The sequence below is a fragment of the Heliangelus exortis genome, chromosome 12, assembly GCF_036169615.1.
Source record: "Heliangelus exortis chromosome 12, bHelExo1.hap1, whole genome shotgun sequence".
NCBI classification, from domain to species: Eukaryota; Metazoa; Chordata; class Aves; order Apodiformes; family Trochilidae; genus Heliangelus; species Heliangelus exortis.
The window spans coordinates 11,696,046-11,715,986 of NC_092433.1; the positions used below are offsets into that span (position 1 = coordinate 11,696,046).

The following is a 19,941-nucleotide window of genomic DNA, read 5'->3' on the forward strand; positions in this document are numbered from 1 at the left end:
TCCTTAAGTCCAGATTTGAAGTAGGGAAAAAGGAAAAACACCCAGCATGCAGGTGGCTCCTATTAGTGAGGTGTAAAGCTGCTCAGCATTTGTGCATCAGCCCCTAATTACTGCTGAAGTTCCAGCCCCCATGGCCAGAATTAGCCCCACAGCTGTTGTCATTTGGATTATTAGCCCCACAGCTGTTGTCATTTGTGTTTGGATTTGTTTGTTTTTTTTTTTCTGGGGGGAGGGGGGGGGGGGCTGGCTTTGTTGGTTATTTTCCTGGGTGTGATTTGAGGACTTCATCAGAGATTTCTCTGCAGCACCTGGGCTGAGCAACCCCATAGTGGCACAGGCAACAACTCTAACATGTCTCAGGTTAAAAGAAAATTAAATTTTAAAAGGGCTTCGTGTATTTGCAATGCTGTGTCCAGCTCCAGCAGCCAAGGTCCATGGGACACACGGTGACATTAGTGGGAGGACACGCTGCCCACTGGGGCATCCGGGCCCACATACCAGGGGAGCAGCACCGTGCCAACCTTTTACTTGCTGTAGGTGCACAAACCCCATCAGTCACGTTGCTCTTTAAACCTCTCAGTGCCTTGCTTGGCTCCTCACAGCTTTGGCAGCTCCCTGATGCCAAACATGTGAAGGGCCTCGTTCTGAAGTCTGCTTCCCAGGAGAGCAGCCAGAGATGGCAGATAAGGCTTGTTTGTGTGGCAATGATTCCCCAGGTCTAACCAGGAACATTCCCATCCCTCAAAAAAATTCCTCTGTTACCCACTTGGCCGTGCAGGCTTGCGAAACACAGCTCACCCTTTCCTTGCTGGGGAGCAGATTGCCTATGGCCTTACCCAAGGAGTGTCCCACTCTGTGCTGCCCGTGCTGGGAGTGTAGCGGTGTCCCAAACACCTTTGTAAGAGCAAAAGGAAGAAAACCTCAATGTAGAGACACAAGGAGCTACGTGACATCTCTTTGGATGCCTGGTTTCAGAGCTGGGCTGTTTGGCTGTCACAGCAGGTAGGGCACCCCACTACAGCTCCAGGTTCTGAGCACCAGACAGGTCACCTCCTGCCTGCACTTGTCCTCCAACAACATAAATTTATAGGTTTCTTAACCTATCCCCAGGGACTAACCACAGCTTTGCAAACACTGCCACAGCCATATCTCTGCCACCACACACTTTGCAATCATGAAGTAATCAAGGCTTAACCCAATAAGATTTCCAGTGTTGCCAAGTGAAGCTGCAAGGAATGCTGTAACCACGTGCCCAGGCATCTCCAGCTCATGCCACAAAGAGCTATAGAAAAATTGCCTCCATGTCCAAAGGGAGGGAAGCAACAGGCTCCAAAGTCCTGCTGATGGACAGTGGCAAGGGACAACACCAGTCCCACACTGGTTGTGCGATGAGCAGTGGCCACCCATAAAAACCCTCTGCATACCCACCTCTCCTTGTCCTTCAGGGTGCCTCCTAACTAAGGATCCTCTAGCAAGATAAAACATGGCTGGATGCAGAGTGTTGCCTCACTACCATCCTCCAGCAGAAAGAGACATGAACTGACCACAACAAATGCATTTCCTTTGCTTTTATTTAATTTAAAAAAAAAAAAGTCAAAGTCATTGCAATCCCATTTAAATACAGAGATTTACAAATAGGTCCAAAACAGGACTAAAATATTCTTTGAAATGCTGTACTTTTAAATATTGTGCTTTCATAGATACATAAGAAAATTAGCATATAAAAATACTTTACAAGGAATACACTCTAATATATGGATAAAAATACACATTTAAGTAATGCATTTCATCTTCATATCATTCAAAATGCATAGGAAGGGGTACAAGGACCAAGTTTTTCTTCCTTTTTTTTTTTTTTTTTTTAAAGCCTTTAATAAAAGTCTTCATTAAAAACCTATAAGAAGCCCCAATGAGCTTCACTGCTCAGAATATTGCATATAAAAACACTTTCGGCTGCACTGTCAATGCTCCACAGTATCAATTATGGCACATTATCTGGTAGTGGCAGCAATGGCATGGGATATTGCATACTTAAAGAGAAACTGGCTACAATGACAAACAGCTGGATGGGGCAGGACACGTGTCTGGAATACCCTGATGGCACAGAGGGTCAGAGTCACAAGGAGGCTCAGGGGTGGCAGGGGGGGGGACAAGTCCTGGCTTAGCAAAGCAACAAACACGTGGCATGGACCCACCCAACACTATGTGCACCACCAGCACATGGAGGAACAGAAAGGGTGACTGTGGACCAGGGGTAGTGGGCACCAGAACTATGGGTGAACAAACTCCTCATATCCCCACCGTGCCTGAGCCTTTCCAGGGAGATGAAGGCAGCCTCAGGCCACCAGCAGGATATGGACGTTATCATAAAGTGCTAACAGGGGAGACATGGCAGGGGGTGAGGAACATGATGCAAACATCACACCCCTCTTTCCTGTGGGGCTGGGGGCTCTCAGGAGGGAGAGGAGTGGCCATGGGGCAACATGCTTGCAAAGCCACAGAGAGGCCAGCAACAGGCAAAGGGGCCAGGGGCGAGCAGCCAAACCCACGTGGGCACACGTCCTGCCCAGCCCACGTGGGTCACAGGACACACAACCTCCATCTAACAAAGAGCTTCTCATGCCACTGACTGATGGGAAGTGACAGGGGGTTATTAGCTCAAATTAGCTCCCAGGACAGCCCTGGGAAGATGGCTAGTCTGCTATTTAATTGTGGGCACAGGCCAGGCTTGCAAGCATCTCCATATAGCCCGGATGAACAAGGTGGCTGGAATTTGGGCAGGTATTCAGGGCCTTTAGCCTCAGATTTGGCCTTCTGCTGTGTAATAACTGCCCCAGCAGAGGCCACCACATTGCTCATGGGAATCGATGGCAAGATGACGTGTCAGCCCTGGCAGGGAGTGCAGAGGCAGCTGCAAGTACCAATTTTTGAACAGGACTTGCATCTAGCCACTTGCAAGCACATTTTGAAATGTCTTCTACACAGGGCTCCTGGCAGCTCTGCCTGAGGACTGCCAGGCACTGCAGAAACCAATTCATTGGGAGTGTTTAAAGGATGGAGCACAACAAAAAAGGAAAAACGTTTCAGTCTTGCTGTATGCAATTAACTGAGCAAACAAGAAGCATAATAGCACCATGTGTGTTTATAGGATGGTCAAGGCCTTCAGGGTGAGGAGGGTGTTAAAGGCAGGACCCCACACACCCCAACAGCCGGGATGCAGAGGATGCCCTGCCATGGGGGATGGCTGTGGATGCTTCTTACTCCCATCAGCAGCTTTTCCCATCACCCAGAAACTACCCGTGGCCTGAGACATGCATCCACCTCAGACCTTCCCAGCAATATTTGGTGGTCTACAGATGACAGCTCCCTGAAGATCCACCTCCCCACTTGCAGGTTATGGCACACACAGCGTTCCAAAAATACCCGTGCAAAAACCAGGAAAAATACCCCAAATACCACAACAGCTCAGCAGGGGCTCCGGGTGCCATCTGCTCTGCTCCTGCTGCTCAGAGTGTCTGGATGCTCTCCTTCACCTCGGCACTGCGGGCTGCCGGTGCCGGCCGCTCCCTGTTCCCCTCCAGAGGAGCTTTGGCAGCCAGTGCCAAGGGGTTTCTGCTGATCACCAGGTCCAGCTTATCTCCAGCCTCCGAAATCAGGGGAACAGCCAGACAGCAGTCAAAGTCTCTTGTTCGGATGCGGTTTACCTGCCAGAATGGATTTGGGATATGCCATGGGGAGGAACAACAGAAAGACCATGTTTGTTAGTCAGAAAAATGCAAGGTTGGTGCTAAACCCACACCTGTGAAAACACACAACTTTGGAGGGGGGGGGGGGGCTGATTTCAGGTTCACAACAGAGTAGAGTGGGGCCACCCCTTCAGGCTGAGAACATTGTTGCTTAGCTGAAAAACAATGCACAAAAGGAAGCACAAAAAGTCTAGATCAGGCACCAACCCTGACCCCAAGTGCCTAGGGCAGTATTGCAAATATTAAGCACTGCAGAGCTCAGAACCACCTCTAAGCCTTCAGAAGAAAGGTTGTCATTTTCCATGATTTTTTTTTTTTTTTGCCATCATAGCATTTACTGGCCTTAAATTTGTGATGTGGGGTATTCAGTACCTAGAAAACAAGTCCAGCTCAAACCCTGAGATTTCTTTCTGCCAACCATTTTCCCGCTCACCCAGCAGTAAATTTAGACTATAGAGAACAGTCTCTGCTTCTGCTCTCTCCATTTACATTATTTCAGAAAAGTCTGGATGTATTTTACATGGGCTCAGAAGGCAGCTGAAAATTCTCTCTGCAGCAGTGAAAGTGCTTCTACTGCAGACCTTCAAGCACATTTATAGGCTGGGTCATCTGCAAGAACCACCCCAGCTCTCCTGCCTACAGCTACCAGACCACTTGGGCTTGGTGCCACAACAGCTCTGGGATGGAGGGGGCTGGCAAACTGCACAGGGAGGAGAAGAAGAGAAGGGAGAAAGGAATTTCCCACCCACCTTTGGAGTGAACGTAACCCCTGGGGCCAGGCATTGCTTTCTTCTCTGGATAAAGGCTGGATGAGTCCATGCAACCCTTTCATCCAAAACCCTTGCCCAGAATTGATGTAGGCCCATTGAGCTGGGCTCTGTGATGGTAGCAATGTCCCCCTGGCCTAGCTGGTATCCACACAGTTGACCCCAATACTGTTCCTTACAGTGTAGTAACTAAAGATAAATTCTAGACCACGTGTGTACACCAGCCAGGCAGCTCCAGTGCAGAAATGCCATTGGTGCAGTGCTGTGATCCTTCTAATCCAGCTGAGATGCAAACGGTCTGCGTGTCCCCAAGCCAGGACACTGGGGTAGCAGGGACAAGGTGTTTCATTGGCCTTCAGGCACATCACCATGCCTGTAAGCAGCAGCAGCACTGTGAAGCATCCTCAGCAATCTGTCCTTCTGAACAGCAGTTGCCTGTACCAGGCCTGCAGCCCTTCATTCACAGCTCCATACATCAACGTGATGGCAGTCGCCTGTTCCTCTCACAAGCGTGAGCTGTGAGGTGCAGTGTGTGGAAGGTGGGTGTTGAAAGTCTCCACACTGCTCTGTTTAGGATTTCAGGCACACCTCCCAGGGCACTTGGCACTCACAGAAAGTGACACATCCAACTTTCAACAGAAAGGCAGCCCAGAGCCTAATTAGCTTCTTGTTCATTCTTGCACCATCTTTTATTTGAAGCTGAGAAGGAATAATTGTATAGCAGCCAACTGGCCAGAGACCAGAACAAGCTTAAACAAGGTTCCCCGCAGCGCTGCCAGTCCTTCAGTTACCTGATGTACATAATATATTGGCTCTAACACGACTGCTAACAGCCCCCACCTAGAAATTAGTAAAACTGAACATCTTCCTGAGCATTTCCAAATATGGTCAGGATATCTCTACTACCAAATGGTGGCAATTTTTCCATTGGGGTTGTACTTTCTCAGTCATTATCTGAGTTGCCCCAAAGCTAAAATAGTGTTTCATCTGTATAAAGCTCCTCTCCAATCTCCAAACCTCACCAGGCTCTTACTGTCCCTCTAGGACTGTCTCTACTGTCCCTCTAGTACTTCAGTATCATCATATTTATTATAGACTGTGCTTTTGACCATAGTTTTTATTCTGTTTCTGCATCAGCAATTTCAGATCAAGTATCTTTCAAAGAAAAATATCCATGAAAAACACTTTGCTTGAAGGATGTGTTTCCTAGAAAACTCTTTTATGATGTCAAAGGCATCCACAGAACTTCATGAACACCACTTATCTCGCATGCAGTTTCACAGGAACAGATATTAGTAAATACTGTCCATTTGATCCCAAAAATCACCTTCTTACGTGACAGGGAATGGACTGAGGGTGAGAGAGGGAAGAAACACAGTTTTTCAGTTATTTTGAGCTGCTCGAGTTCAAAAAGGTCAGTGCCAGGCAGGCTGTGCCCTGGAATAGGTGTAACCTAGGGGCACCACTGCCTCATGATTTTTCATTATAAAACACAGGTCTCTTGGTGGCTAAGTGCTCACCTAGTTGGCTAACTATTACCTTTCATTAAAGTTAGTGCTGCCATGGATGGGGTCTCACTTCTCTCTTCCTCTCAGCCACTCATTCACTCCGTCCCAGCCTCCAGAACTGCATTTGGGATTTATTACCTGAAGTACTCTGTCATATGGCTTGAGGCCACACTGATCTGCTGGCCCATCCGGACGGACCATATTTACATAGACACCTTTTTCTAACAGGCCATCTGACAAGCTGAATCCAAAGTCTTCACTCTCTGGGTCTTTGTGGAGTGTAATCTGGAGGGGCAGAAAAAGAACAAGTTTTAATGAAGTAGAGGAAAGATGAGATGTACAGTGTTGGCAGGATGTACGTGGCCCTACAGCAATTCTGCTCAGGGTCACCTGGGCAGATTTTTTCCTAGCCTGAGCAGATAATACAGATTGAGCCTTATCTACCAGGCACCATCAGTTTAGGTAGATTCCATGGACAAATGCGTTGGTGCCTGGCATATAAAGAACCCCACATCAGTCCCTCTCCTTTGGACGTAGAAGGAAATCCATGCAGTGTCATACAGACTGGGCTGCCATATGTCACAAAGCAAGTGTTATTGCTGGAGTGTTATTAAATATCACCTTCCCTGGCCCAAGTTACCCTATGCATCTGTGTGCCAGACCAGCTCATGAAAAATCAACCTGTCCACAGAGAATTTGCAATACAGTGTGTCAAATGTGAGGACAGCTCATTTTTAATACATCACTCAGCAAGCACAGCTAAACTTCTCCAAATTATTCGCAAGTTATTTTCAGAAAAATTTGTATCAGTTGGTGCTGACATACTGAGGACAAGAACAGGATAACCTCATCACCCTTCTCTTGAGCAAGTCATTTGGTCCCATCTAAAGGAAGAGTGCACTGCTGGAAGTTCATCTGGCTACTAAGGAACACTGAGCCAGGGACAACTGGTTCACCACCACCACCAAAATCTCCCTTTGCCTCCCATGAACTGGGAGTGCATCTCTGCCATGAGATTCTAACCCCATCACTGTGTTCATGGCCGCATGAGCCTCATGGATGTGTCATCCTTGAGAAGAACAATGCCCAGAAGGATGCACAGCAGCAGCCCACCTAGCCTCAACTTCATCTCCAAGCCTAGCCAACAGTAGATGTTCCAGCAGAATGAAGAGTCACTCTGTAACATCCCTAATTACATAGCTCTTCCCCTTCAGGTACAAAAGAGCTTTATTTAAAGGCACATTTGCCATGCCCTGAAGGACAAGAGCGGATCAAATATGAAAAAGTTGTTTTTTCAAGTTACCATAACTGCAGGTTTCATCTAAACTCACACTAGGGAAGAAAAAGGCAATCAATTTTTTTTGACTCCTCTCCAGCTCCCTTCCCTGATTGCATTCTGCATCAGCAGCTTCTACAGTTAATTGCTTCTTCTAATCACCATTTCCTTGCACCATGCTAAAACTGGCTATGCTCAGCTGGGTACTGAATTCAAGCAAGCATCTCATTGCCAAGTCCTGCCATTTGTGCTCCTTCAGGAAGGACTGGAGTGGAGTGGAGAAAGGCAAGTTATTTTCTAAGTTATTGTAAGTTATTTTTTCATAAGAATAGTGGCCTATTGAATGGAGCATGCCAGTGGAAAAGGGTTGACAGATCTCCACAGGGCTGTACTTTGAGCCTTCTTGCCTGTATCTCCATCACCAATTAATGAACTCCACAACACAAAAATGTGGAAGTCTCAGATAATACAGACAAACAGCAAAGCAGAGGCCTGAAGCCCACTGAAGCCTGGCAGGTAAATCCTGCTCCTCTTCTCAAGAGATTCCTTCCTCTTAATCTGAGTCTCTGGAAACCTTTGCTGCAGATCTTGGTTGGGGCAAATTTAACACGAAACATTTTCTGGGAGTCCCTGTGATCAAAGAAAATTTCCCAGAAGGTTGCAAAGCTTCTACAACTATAACCACTGAGGTACCACAGTGTCACAGCCACACCAACCCTTGCCAACACAGACCTTGTGAAACTCAAGGGGGGTAGGAGACATGATTTCCTGCATTTCCTTCTCAATCTTCTTTACATCCAGGTTCCTCTCATTCTTCTTGGCAGGAGAGCTGCTGCCCTCTGTCTGTCTGTCATCACAGCTGGGGTTTGCTTTCCTCAGTGGGCTCATTCCTGATGGGTTGACAGAGTCCAGTAGCAGTTTGCTGCTCTCCAGCCCCAGGTTGTGCACACTCCCTGTCATGATGGATGCCTGTGGGGCAAAGGCACAAATTAACTCTGCTGATCCAGCAGCACGAAATGTTGGATGATGCAGCAATGAAAGTGGCACAGACAACAACAAGGGGGCATCACTGTTCTCATTAATCAGAAAAAGTAAGTACCAAGAAGCTCTTCCAGTCATCTCTAAAAGCCATTTCCAGACTTCAGGATCTTGCTGACAGGTCCATTGCTGACTTTCTGCTTGCTCTCCCATGCCAAACATGAAGCTTTGTCTCAGAAGGAAAAATTTGTGGAGCATGTGGAGCTTATTTTTTGATGGTCCCTTCTACACAGAGCCACACAGGCTCATCTTGTGCAGTAACTTTCTTGACAGTCAAGAAGGATGAACATTCCAATCTCAGGAGGCTCACAGTGGAAACACTGTTTGCCTGACTCTTCACCATATGTGTCCAAGCTGCAGCTCACCACCAGCACTGCTCAGAGCTGGCAATGGCCCAGGGAAGTCAATACCTTGGACTCCACTAAGGCAAATTCAGCAGAGAAATTAGGATTTTATCTGTCAGTAAATGGGAGCCGTCACTAAGCAAAACTGAGTTAAAAGTATGAAATTAAGTAGTATTTAAGCCTGGTCATCCTTGATAGCATCCATTAAAAGATGCCCCTAAGCAGATTCTACTCCATTTGGCAATGCTTTTTACTAATGACATTACATTCATCAAAGCTAACGAAGGAGTCAAGAATCCAGTCTGTGGAACCTCAACTGGCTCCAGGTCACAGAGTCCATTTAAACAGAGTAATGAAAATTGTCATTTCAAAGTTCAGACTCCAAGGGTCTGCACTCCCAATAAATGTCAAAAAGCAGAGGAGAGAAAAGCAAAAGTAGGAAGTAGAAAGCAAAATTCAGCTGTGCTAAAGGTGGCATGTCAAAGAGCAATTGCTCCTGTGCACAGAATAAATATCATCTGACTAAATCTCTAATCAAGGCCCTCCAGCTCTTTGCCCCAAGCTGCCAGAAAGGCAAATAAAGCAAATTCTCCTGGCAGTATGAAAATGCCAGCACTACCTATGTAATTCCAAATAGGGATGGATAAAACACAGAAAACCTTTCAGTTTTGCACTTCTCAGGTCTTCACACAGAACTGACTTAATCAGCTCAATTTTGGACAAATACCTGCTACATGCTGAAAGGACACTGGGTTACCACATACTTGAATCACAGTTTAGCAAACAGTGGTACAGCCATCCAGGGTACATTTGTTCACTGACCTCAGGAAGCCCCAGCACCCCCAGAACACCGTGCCATGCTGTGCCAACACCAGCACTGCAGGGCTAGGGGGGGGGGAACAGAAATGTTTTGGGATTTATGATTTTAAGATGATGATTTGGGGATTTTAAGCTGTGCACAGAGTGCTATGTGCTCCAAATACCCAAACCAGCCAGAACCCAACAGCATGCTGTTCCTATGGCTTTGTATTTAAGTGCTCCTTGATGTATCAAAAGCAGTTATCTAGGTGCTTTGGGTTACGTGCAAGGAGCAGGAAGGGCAATTCAGTATTTCACCAGCCTGTGGCTGCCCCACGTTGTTTTCCCCATGTCTTGGTTGCCCTCAAAGCAAACTGGGGACACAAGCTCCAACAAATGTACAGGAAAGAGCCTGTTTCTACCCATATACCAGCATCTAGGAGTGAACTGTGTGTCACTGGTATCTTGGGTCACCTTGAACGACATACTCTCTTTCAAATGTGGAGCATGAAGGGTCAAATTTTAATCAATAAATAAATAAAATAAACTATGATTTCCATAAAATCACAGGACACAAGGAACTGGGGCTTAGAAAACTGTGCTACAGCAAGAGCCCAAATGACCATTTCACCTTCCACAGCATGCCCTGGAGAGGAAGGAACAGATCAGTAGTACTCTGGATTTGATAAAAGGGGAGTTGAAATTCATTAGACTTCTGCTAAAAATACAGCACTTTTCTTTTGAACATTCAAAAATATTCCAGAAATGTGCTAAATATACCAAAATCCTAGAAGTGCCCAGCTTTTTGTAAAATTTCTTTACAATTTTAAAAGCATTCTATAGCTGTCAAGCCTCCAAAGCCTTAAAAAGAGCATGACTCAAAAGCCCACACATCCCTGCACCATGGATCCCTGGAAAAGGAAGAAGATTGGGCAAAAAGAGGTGCTCTCTGTCCTGACATTTCACATTAACCCAACAAATCCCTCCTTTTACATTTAGGTGATAGCAATTATGCAGAAAAGAGACATCTATGCCTCATTTCAGAGGGGCACTTTTTCCTAAGCAGTGAAGAATTCTGAAAGGTTGATACTTTTAAATGCATTCAGACCCAGAAAATAAGTTCTGCAGGGAGGAAATTATACTTCGTGGAGTCTGGGGAGGGGGGTGTTGAATTTTTGTGCATTATTTTGTGGGGTTTTTTTGAAGTCAGCATTTTCTTGCACAGTTAAGATAATAAACACAGCGTTTCATGCTTCAGCACAATACATTTAATTGAGATTTCCTCCTCCACTTGCAGTTGCTGAGGCTCAAGGAGGAAAAAACAATTAATAAGTCCCTTGTCACCAATATTTTCACATGTAGACCAAAACAGAACTTCCCTTTTGCACCTTCAGTTATTCAGAAATTGCCTTTTCTCTCTGAAGCCCAAGCAATCTGCAACTGTGCATAAAGCAGTTCCACTGGGGATGCTGGAGGGCACAACCCAGCAATCTCTCCCCAGTCCTTTGCACCCAGAAGGCAGGGAAAGAGAGGAGCTGGTGGGACTTCAGTCCCCCTTTCAGGTTGCAAGAGCTGAGTTGGGGAGGGAAAAGCACAGGTCCCATCCCTTCCTATTGCTCAGCAGTCTGAGGAGAGACCTTTATTTGCATCCCACTGCTTAAAAATCCAGGCTCTTCATCCTATAACCGGACACAATAACACGACCTCCATAGCATTTTGGATGAAGAAAAGAGAAAGCAGTTTGCAAAGACAGGAAACACCTTTATTTCTGCAGGAAGCAATTACTTTCTCAGATTTTTTCCACAGGGAAGGATGGCTGAAAAGCTTCCAATTACCTATTTCACTGAAACAGTTTCCGGCAGAGTGACAGCTGAATGTAAGATCTATGCTGGGCCTGTCTGTACTTGAAGTAAGCCAATGCTTCAGTCCCAGTGGGGTTTTTGGGGGCTCCTTTTCCTTGGCTTTTAAGTGGTTTGGACAGATAATATCTTTCCAAGCAGAGGGTTTACCATTTGACAGGGAAGGTTTGCCAACAGTCACATGAAGATTGATGGCCAGCAACAAAAAGAGCGTGGAGTTCCTGCTGGGGAAGTCATCTGCTCAGGAAAAAAAGTGCACGCAAGCAACTGTCTAGTGAGATGTAGTTACCCATTAACACAAACACTGACGTGGATTAAACTTGAACCCTCTGTGGCAGCCCAGGGATGCTATAGGCAATTAACAGATGAGGGAAACAGTCTAATATTTACAGCAAAAGCAAAACAATCAGATCAGCAGAAAATTTGGAACAAGGTTTACCTCAATCTCCCTCAAAAGTTCAGACTGGCCGCATGTTTCCAAATCCTCCAAAGCTTCTCCAAAAACACGCCAAAAACTATCTTCATGAGTGGTCTCAAGGCCATTTTGGCGGGTGGGGTATCTGTTGTAACGTAGGAACCAAACATTGTCAACACTCTTCTGCAGCAGGATGGAAGCCATGAGGCTACAGCAAGTGTCTCACCAGTAAAAGCAGAGACTTGAAGAGTCTTCATATACAAAAGCAAACAATATGAACTTTTCAGACAAGAGTCCGAATACGAGACCTCCATGCATTTACTAACGGGGCAAGTGTCCTTCAAAGGAAGAATTAAGTTGGTGTAGTAATGTCAAAGTTCAAAGGGTAAATTAAAAAGTGCCTGTAGGAAGATTGTAGGTTTAGGAAGACGTTTTGGTGAAATAGAGAAGTGAAAGAAAAAAGGATGCGTTATGGGTAAACCAGGAGCCTCACAGACTGTTAGTACAAAGGCTGATGGGATAGAGCTCAGATCTGAGACACAGAACACCTGAGAAGAGAGAGAAAAACACAGAGGGTAACAGACATGGTGAGAAAATGATAAATACATTAGGTCTTTATGAGAGTAAATAATGCAAAGATGTATATAAAAATGATTGCTCTGGGCTGGACAAGTAAATGCATACTTCAGCCAGCAATATCAACAGTGTCACCTGTAACCCACACAAACCAAGTTTCACTGGCTTTGGGATGGCCAGGGAACTGAACGTTTTTTTCTTATATATATATAACAGTCATGGCACTTACAGCCATGCAAAGATTGACACCAGTTCTGCCTGCAGTGGAGGATAAGGACAGAGAGAACCTCTCAAGCTGGTACAAACACATTAACATGAACACCGTGTGCCTCTTGCTGAGAGTTCTCCAAATTCCCACTTTGGCAGTTGTAGCATCTCTTATCTATGACCACAAGGCAGGTTCAGGTCTTATACTTCTAAAGCAGTAACAATTACATGTGCTGAAGTCCTCTGAACAAGCCAGAGAAGTAGGTGACACCAGACACTGCTTACTGAACACCAGGCTCTGTGCAAAACTGAGACTGTCAGCACTTAGTTTAACAGGAGCCTCCTGAAGGAAACTTTGTGGTACTAAATTAAGGTTATGATAAAACCTCCTACTGTGTCATGGGGAAAGACCCCTGGGGAGAGTGACATTAGAGCAGCCCTAATGCATCTTCCACACGTTATTAGGATCTGCCTGGATGAGGCTTCACCTCTGCAACATCTGGCAGCATCTCTCATGGCTTAATCAGTGCTGCAGATGGGATGGGATGCTTATCCACCACAGCCACTAAGCAAAATCAAAACATTTTACTTGAGTACAAGGCAAAGAGATGTTGGCTTCTATTAAACACATAATGACCCCTTGGGCTACTAATGGAGATTTTTTTTCAGATCTCTATTAACTGCAAGGTCTTTAGAACATGGTTTTCTTCCCATCCACTCATTTAAATGGAAGTCTGTAGCAGGCATAAACTTACACACACATCACTTTTGCTCCTTGTGGGATCATGGCCCACCTAGAGAGAGAGCAGTATCTGACATGTCTTACTGTATTTTAAATTTACCCCCCACCTTTAATCAGCTTTTAAAGGACAGTGCCTTTACACCAGGCAGAAAGGTCAAAAAAGCACGCAGCAAGACTCTATAAAAACAAACAAAAAATTTCCCTCCAAAAGGAATTTTTGTTTCTTTTGCCTTACTCATTTCCTTCCTCTGCTCTCAGGTTCCCAAAGAGACAAATGTCCCTTCCAGTTACCACTTTCTTGCCTCTCAGATCAGCAGTATAACAAACACGTCCAGGACATGGATGAATCAGTACAGGCTCTCACAACACTGGGCCAGGAGGTTTTTTCCAGGCTGAAGGTAATCAGGGTTAGAGATGTTTTGTTTTTCTCCCTAAGAAAGAGGGCTCAGAGGCATGAGTCATTTCACTCGCACTTTGACATCAGGGCTCAAAGCCCTCGTTAGGGACACGCTGGGTTTCAAGAGCTCAGATTTGCCAACTCCTGGGCTCGGTGACCTCGCTGGGAGGGCCACAGGGACCAGTGACCTCTGTCAGCCACCTCTCGCTGAGAGGCAAAACAAGAACAAAGTCTCCACTGCTGCCAGCCTTCCTGCCAGTTTGGTCATCTTTAAATAGGTGGAAATGGCCATGAGATGTTCTAAGGGGTTTGTTTGGACAAACAAAAGTTAAGGGGAAAAAAAATATAAAAAAATGAACCAACAGTAACAACACAACACACACAACTATGTGGACTCTGAAGGATGCTGAGGGGAGGGTTAGTTACAAAGCAACGTGGCTTTTCCACCGTGCGTAGCTCAGCAAGGGGCATTCTCTGGCCAGGGAAGATACAGCAGGATTTTCATCCAAAATGAGGAGCAGATGCAGCCTTCTCCATAGGCTTGGGAGGTGTTGAAGGATTTCTCCCACTCTGTCTAAACTGGGGGATTAACTTGACCATGGTCCCTCAGAATGCCCTTGTTTGTGGTGTTAGAAGGGCCAAAGTGGGCCAGCCAGAGCTTTGGGAAATTTTAACTTGGACATGCAACATCTTACTGGTCCTCTAAGAACCCTGATTGGCCTATTTGACTTTCTGACTGAGCTGCTGTAGAACGGCGTCCTCACTAAAAGAAATCTGGCCAGCACATTTGGGGACAAGCCCTCACCATATTTGTTCATTACACCTAAATCTGGCAGGAGTATGAGGCACGGTAAGAATCTGTGGTCCATGCAGCTGGCACCATCCTAACTCCAGACATAAATGTCACCTGGCCATGGCAGATGTGCCACAGAGCTACACTTGGACACCTGGCAATGTGTCTGGTTCAACAGAGCAGATCACCACCCCAGTATCCTTTTACCCATGGCTGCCTGATGCTGAGATGAAGACATTACTAGCTACTCCATCATATTCCCATGCCCCCTTCTCTCTAAACAGCAATGTCCACATTTGCAGATGTGGCTCCCTGCCTCATACCACCCCCTCCATACCTGCTGGGCTTGTCCCAGTCATCTTCACTGAAGCTTCCATCCATGTAGGGGTAGTTTTTCCTGGGGTCCCCAGGAGGGGTGCTGCTCTTTTGCCTGCTGTGTCTCCATTCATGTGGATGGAGGGCTATGCCTGCAGCCTGAGGCACGTAGGTACCTAGAGAAGGCAAGTGGGTAGGGGGAGTGGTAGAAGATAATAGAAGGCAATTACCAGAAGATAATACCTGGTCAGAAAACCTCGAACCGAGAAAGCCTCCTTCCCCAGTTCCCGAAGCTGAGGCCATCTGGATTGCATACTGCTTCCATTTCAGCCATCCAGAGGGTTCTTCCCTCTTCATCAGCTGTTCTTCCCATCTCTTGCTTTAAGCAAAGCAGCTTCTCAGGATCTTGTCATAAGGTGCCCCATTTCTCCTTTGCTCATTCACTTCTGGCATCCACAGACCTGGGACTACACATACCCACAGGTGCAGACCCTACCCCAGCTCCAACTTTAGTTACCTGCTCTTGTTTCCACACTAAACCCAACAGAAATTGTGCTGTTAAAGGAACCATCTTTAAATGAAGCAAGTCCTTCAACGGGTAAAGAGAAGATGCTGCCAAATCTCCCTCAGTGTGCCCAACCCCATTTGTCTCGAAGGATTCGGAAGTCTGATTTCTAATAGGGGAAAAAAAATAAAATAATCTTCATTTAGATTATCAACAGTCTCTGGGACTAAATGGACAGCATGAAAAAAAGTGATAGACTATAGAAGGATATCAGCAAAGAAACTGCATCCTGAGCAGCCTGACACAACAGCCTCCTGTCAATAAAGGTGATGGTGCTGGAGGTACCCAGTGGTGCTCACCAGCTCCAGTGTGCTCAGCAGTGGTAAAGGAGGAAGAGCCAGGCCCAATCTGCAGAGCTGCCAGCCAGTTCCAGCAGCCAGCAGAGCCTTCCCTGCCTTTGGGATCAGCTGGGGTACAGAAAACTGCTCCAGGGAAATGTATGTGAAAGAAAAGAATCAGGAGTAAAAACTCTGCTGGCTTGAGAGAAGGGGAAACTCATCCATAGCACACTTGACAGAAGATCACTACAGACCATTAGGATTAAATCATATGAGTTTTGTTATGTTTGTCCCCAAGGACACCCCTGTACTGTTGTGTCTTACTCCAGAGGTGCAAATCCAACACTGCCAAGTCACAAGATCCCCAGGTCTCATGAGGAGCTGCCTGGACACAAACCTTCCAAAGCAGAGCTTCCTTCAGCACTGTCAGTGCCATCTGCAGTGGAAATAAATCTCCCGAGTCCCCTGCCCACCTCCTGCCATCCATTCAACATTTCAGAGAAACCTCACAGCCTTTCCAAGAAATAACATACACTTCCATCACACATTGTGCCAAGTGGACAGGAAGAGGTAACGGAGAAACACATAATTAAGGGAGACTTGACCTCCCAAACAGCTTAAGAACACTGGAAATACCCAAAGACAACACTAGCACTTTATTTGAAAATGCCAAGGCCTGTTATTTCACTTAGCTGAGCATTTCCTCTGTGTGTTTTTAAAGGTTAGGCTGCTCCGGAGAAAGGCCCAGAAGAGGGTTTGCCAATGTCTTTCAGCAGTCAGGAGTGTTTGCTGCCTGCCAGAGCAGAACAAGGTCCCTGGCTGCAGGTCCTTGCAGCAGGTGGGCAGCAGGTTTGGGCTGGGCACAGGGGACAGGGGACTGCAGGGGTATGAGTGCAGAGCTGCCACTTACTTGAGTGCCACCCGTCTCATCTTCTCCTTCCCGGGAGACAGGCTGGATCCCTGGGATTCAGAGCCACCTGGTGGCATGTTCCCACCAGGCTCAGCACAGCTCAGTCATTCAAACCTCTCCCTGAGTGTTTTCCTAAAGCTGTGGATGAATTTAAAGCCCACAAGGCTGCAGACCCCCAACTAGAGCTCTCCACTTGGAGTGTAAAATCCAATCTCCAGGCCCCGTGCATCCCAGGTCTCCCTACATCCTGCCTTTCCCTACCCATCCCATGGGCAACCCTGCTTGTCCTTCTTCCTAGCCTCCAGCATCCCTCTTCTCAGTGAGCACCAGCACACCCATCATACAGCCAAATGCAATTACCAGGGAAGGCAAGGGAGCCCCTGAAGCAGTCTATGGATGTTGGGTGGCTTGGCCCCAGCCCCAGTTCCCAGGGCTCTGTGCTCAATTACTTGTTCTTAATTTACTGGTAAAAGCAATCACTTTGCTCAATTCCATGTCCAGATTATGTTAACACTCAATTAGATGCAGAAGGACAGGGAATTCCTCCTAATGAAGCCTCAAGTCCCAGCTGCACTCCCAGACTAAGACAGAAGCTGAAGGAACAGCTATGGTGTAAGAAACACACGTGCAGTGCTGTCCTCTGAACAGACACACACCTTGCTCAGCACTCTGAAGCGGCTTTGCAACCACACTCTCCAGCAGCCCTCCCTGTTTTCACATTCTGTTCCAGACAGACCTCTTTTCACCAGTTTCCTTTTGTGGACATTTTGTTTCAACATGGGCTAACACTAGCTTACCACACTAAATATAAACTGGAATAACTATTTTCCAGTGGTTCCCTCCAAGTAAAAATCTTTTCCCATGACTAGAGCGTCCTCCATTCCAATTGTAACATGTCTGCCAGAGGCCACAGCTGAATAAACCCAGACTTGAAGACATGTGTTCATCTGATCATTTACTAGACAGTTAGAGATACTTTCTTGTTGTTTTATCTTAATTACTTTTTTAAGTGAGTGATTCTAGTCACAAGACATTCTTGTGGATTTTAAAACATCCTGAAGAGGATTAATATGTCCTACATGGCCTCTCTGGAGAATTAAAAGTGGGCTAGGGACCAAACACTCTGCAAGACATATGGACAGTGAATACTTTCTCTGATTATGTGAATTCTAAAGTGTCGTAATGATTTTGAAAATTCTGTGAACAGTATGATGCCATGTAAGCCAGAAGAAAAACCTAAATCAGGTATGTCAACTCAGAGCACCACAGGAATGCATTTTAAAATACATTTTGTTCCTTGCTGGAAGAGAGAAGCCATGAAAATGCTGTCAGACCCTAGTCTCAGGCTCATGTCCCATCTCCAGAAGGGCTTGGAGGCCCAGAGACCCTCAAGAAAACACAGCTCTGGCTTACCTTGGCTTCCGTACCCAGCATCAATGCCGGAACCATCCCAGGACTCCATAGCACTGTCCACACTAGGAACTGTGGTGGAGTATATCTCAGACAGCTTGCTAGTTTTCTGGGAGTCCATCAGTTCATCTTCTGGGTCGCTCACTTCGTTTATACTCCCCGATTTCTTGGGATAGGACTCTGAAACCAGAACATGCCTCTTAAGCAGGCACAAAGAGGCTCAGGGAAAGGCTTATGCTGACATGGGAACACACCCAGGTACTGCAAGTCTTCTGAAGAACCTTTTCAGCTCTTCAAAAGTAGCTGAGAAAGGTCTGAGATATACAGTTGAAAAGGTTTTGTGCAGTGCTCTTATCTCAAGCTGATTTAAGAAAAAAATGCCTAGGTTTTAGCACATGGAATATAAGGAAGAACTATGAGGATTTGAGAATTCCCAGATATAAGAGAGTTGGGACATAGTCTCGATTCACAAGCACATCCTCTTGTGCCTTTGGAAGCTCTCTCTGAACCAGAGGAGAACTGGCCTTTGCAAGCAATAGCCCATAGCTTCTCAGTCTCAGAGAACCTCTTTTACTCAAATTAGGAGTGCCTCCAGCCAAATTGCTTCTGGCATGGTCTGCCTTTGAGGACAGTTCCAGAGAAGCACCCAGTCAGGTTGCTGCTTGCAAACTTTCTGTTCTAAGCAAATGTTTCAATGAGATTCCAATGACAACACAGCCTTGTCCCAAACTACAGCAGATGAAGTTATGGCCCCTTTCCAAGACTGTACAGCCCTGTATCAATTCAGGGCTAATCACCACATCTCCAAGAGCCTCCCATGCAGTCTCACAACAATGGTGGAATTCCTGTGCCTTGTATTTTGAGGCTGAATTTCCCCTGATTAGTGATTGAAAACGGAAAGCTGAATGTGGATGATGAAGCTCAGATCTTCCTTTTCATTATTTTAGTAATAAGAGGCTCTTATTATCATTATATCAAATTCCCTTTCAGGCAAAAGCTATACAGGGAATGGTGTCTCAGTTCTCAGTTTCAGTCTCAATTCTGTACCATTTCTTTGTACAGAATTTTTTTAAGTCATTGTTGATTAGATATCATGTTTGCTATCCATGCCCTGGTTCTTTGACTTTCAGAGTCTGGGATAAAAAGCCCTCTTAAAGTCTGCATTTGTCAATGAGGACAGATTATATTACCAAACAAAAGCCAGTGTCCTGGAAGTCCCTATTTTCCAGGCATTCAGAAGATTGCTCACCATGATTAACTCAAGATTACCTTGAAATTTCAGTTACATCGGCTTCATTCTCAGAATGATTAACAAGTCTCCAACTGGCACTTGCCTGTCAATTATTTCAACGAGTGGCTGTGACAATGCTAAATGTCAGGAGGGGGAAAAAAACGAGTATTTCAGACCAAGGATCAAGTCACTTAGCTGCAGGGAACAAGACTAGGGTTTCCTGAGGAATCAATTCCCCAATTCTGCCTCTGTTTGCTAAGTCACCACACCATCCCTGGGCTAATTTGTAAAGTAGGAGCATTGCCACACATTTACAAACTGCCTCAAGATCTACAGAAGTGCTACGTATAAGACTGATGCCACTTTTCCAGATGTGGCCCATCGGCCACACTTGCTTGGAAGAGCTTTATCACTTGTTGTCTTCCAGTTCCAGCAGCATGGTGGGACACTGGCTGGGAAGGTCCAGCTAAATCTAGAGACTGCATGCAGAAGCATGGCACAAAAAAAGATGGAAATTACTGGGTATGGGGAGGGCACAGAAATGCAGCCAGAGGGCACCAGATACTGTCTGAACCTGATGAAAAAGCTTCTGTTTGGCTGCAATTAAACAAGCAGAGAGAAAAGTTTCCATGTTCCCTGGTTTGACCAATGTTCCCTCTAACCCCCAAAAAGTGGCCTGCCTGTACTAAGTACCCTCCTGCTCTTTTATATTGTGTCAAGACCAGTTTGAAAGCCACAGGGAGTTTGGCAAGGAAATGAGAAGGGG

At 46.0% G+C, this 19,941-nt stretch overlaps 1 protein-coding gene across 6 annotated transcripts in view; it reads right to left on the reverse strand.

Annotated features, from left to right (window-relative positions):
• Positions 1–1,553: 1,553 nt before the first annotated feature.
• Positions 1,554–19,941, reverse strand: part of GRIP2 (glutamate receptor interacting protein 2) — a 243,624-nt gene continuing 225,236 nt past the window's right edge. For 3 of the 6 annotated variants that reach the window (XM_071756021.1, XM_071756020.1, XM_071756022.1), the window contains exons 19-24: positions 17,948–18,124; positions 14,804–14,957; positions 11,776–11,896; positions 8,030–8,266; positions 6,160–6,306; positions 1,554–3,704 (exon numbers count right to left, since the gene is read on the reverse strand). In XM_071756021.1, coding sequence (XP_071612122.1) covers positions 3,507–3,704; positions 6,160–6,306; positions 8,030–8,266; positions 11,776–11,896; positions 14,804–14,957; positions 17,948–18,124 — 1,034 coding nt within the window. In that variant the 3' untranslated portion in view covers positions 1,554–3,506. Of the gene's footprint in view, positions 3,705–6,052; positions 6,307–8,029; positions 8,267–8,953; positions 11,558–11,775; positions 11,897–11,952; positions 12,300–14,803; positions 14,958–17,947; positions 18,125–19,941 lie in introns of those variants that run through there. The other 3 variants (XM_071756023.1, XM_071756024.1, XM_071756025.1) reach the window with 3 other exon arrangements.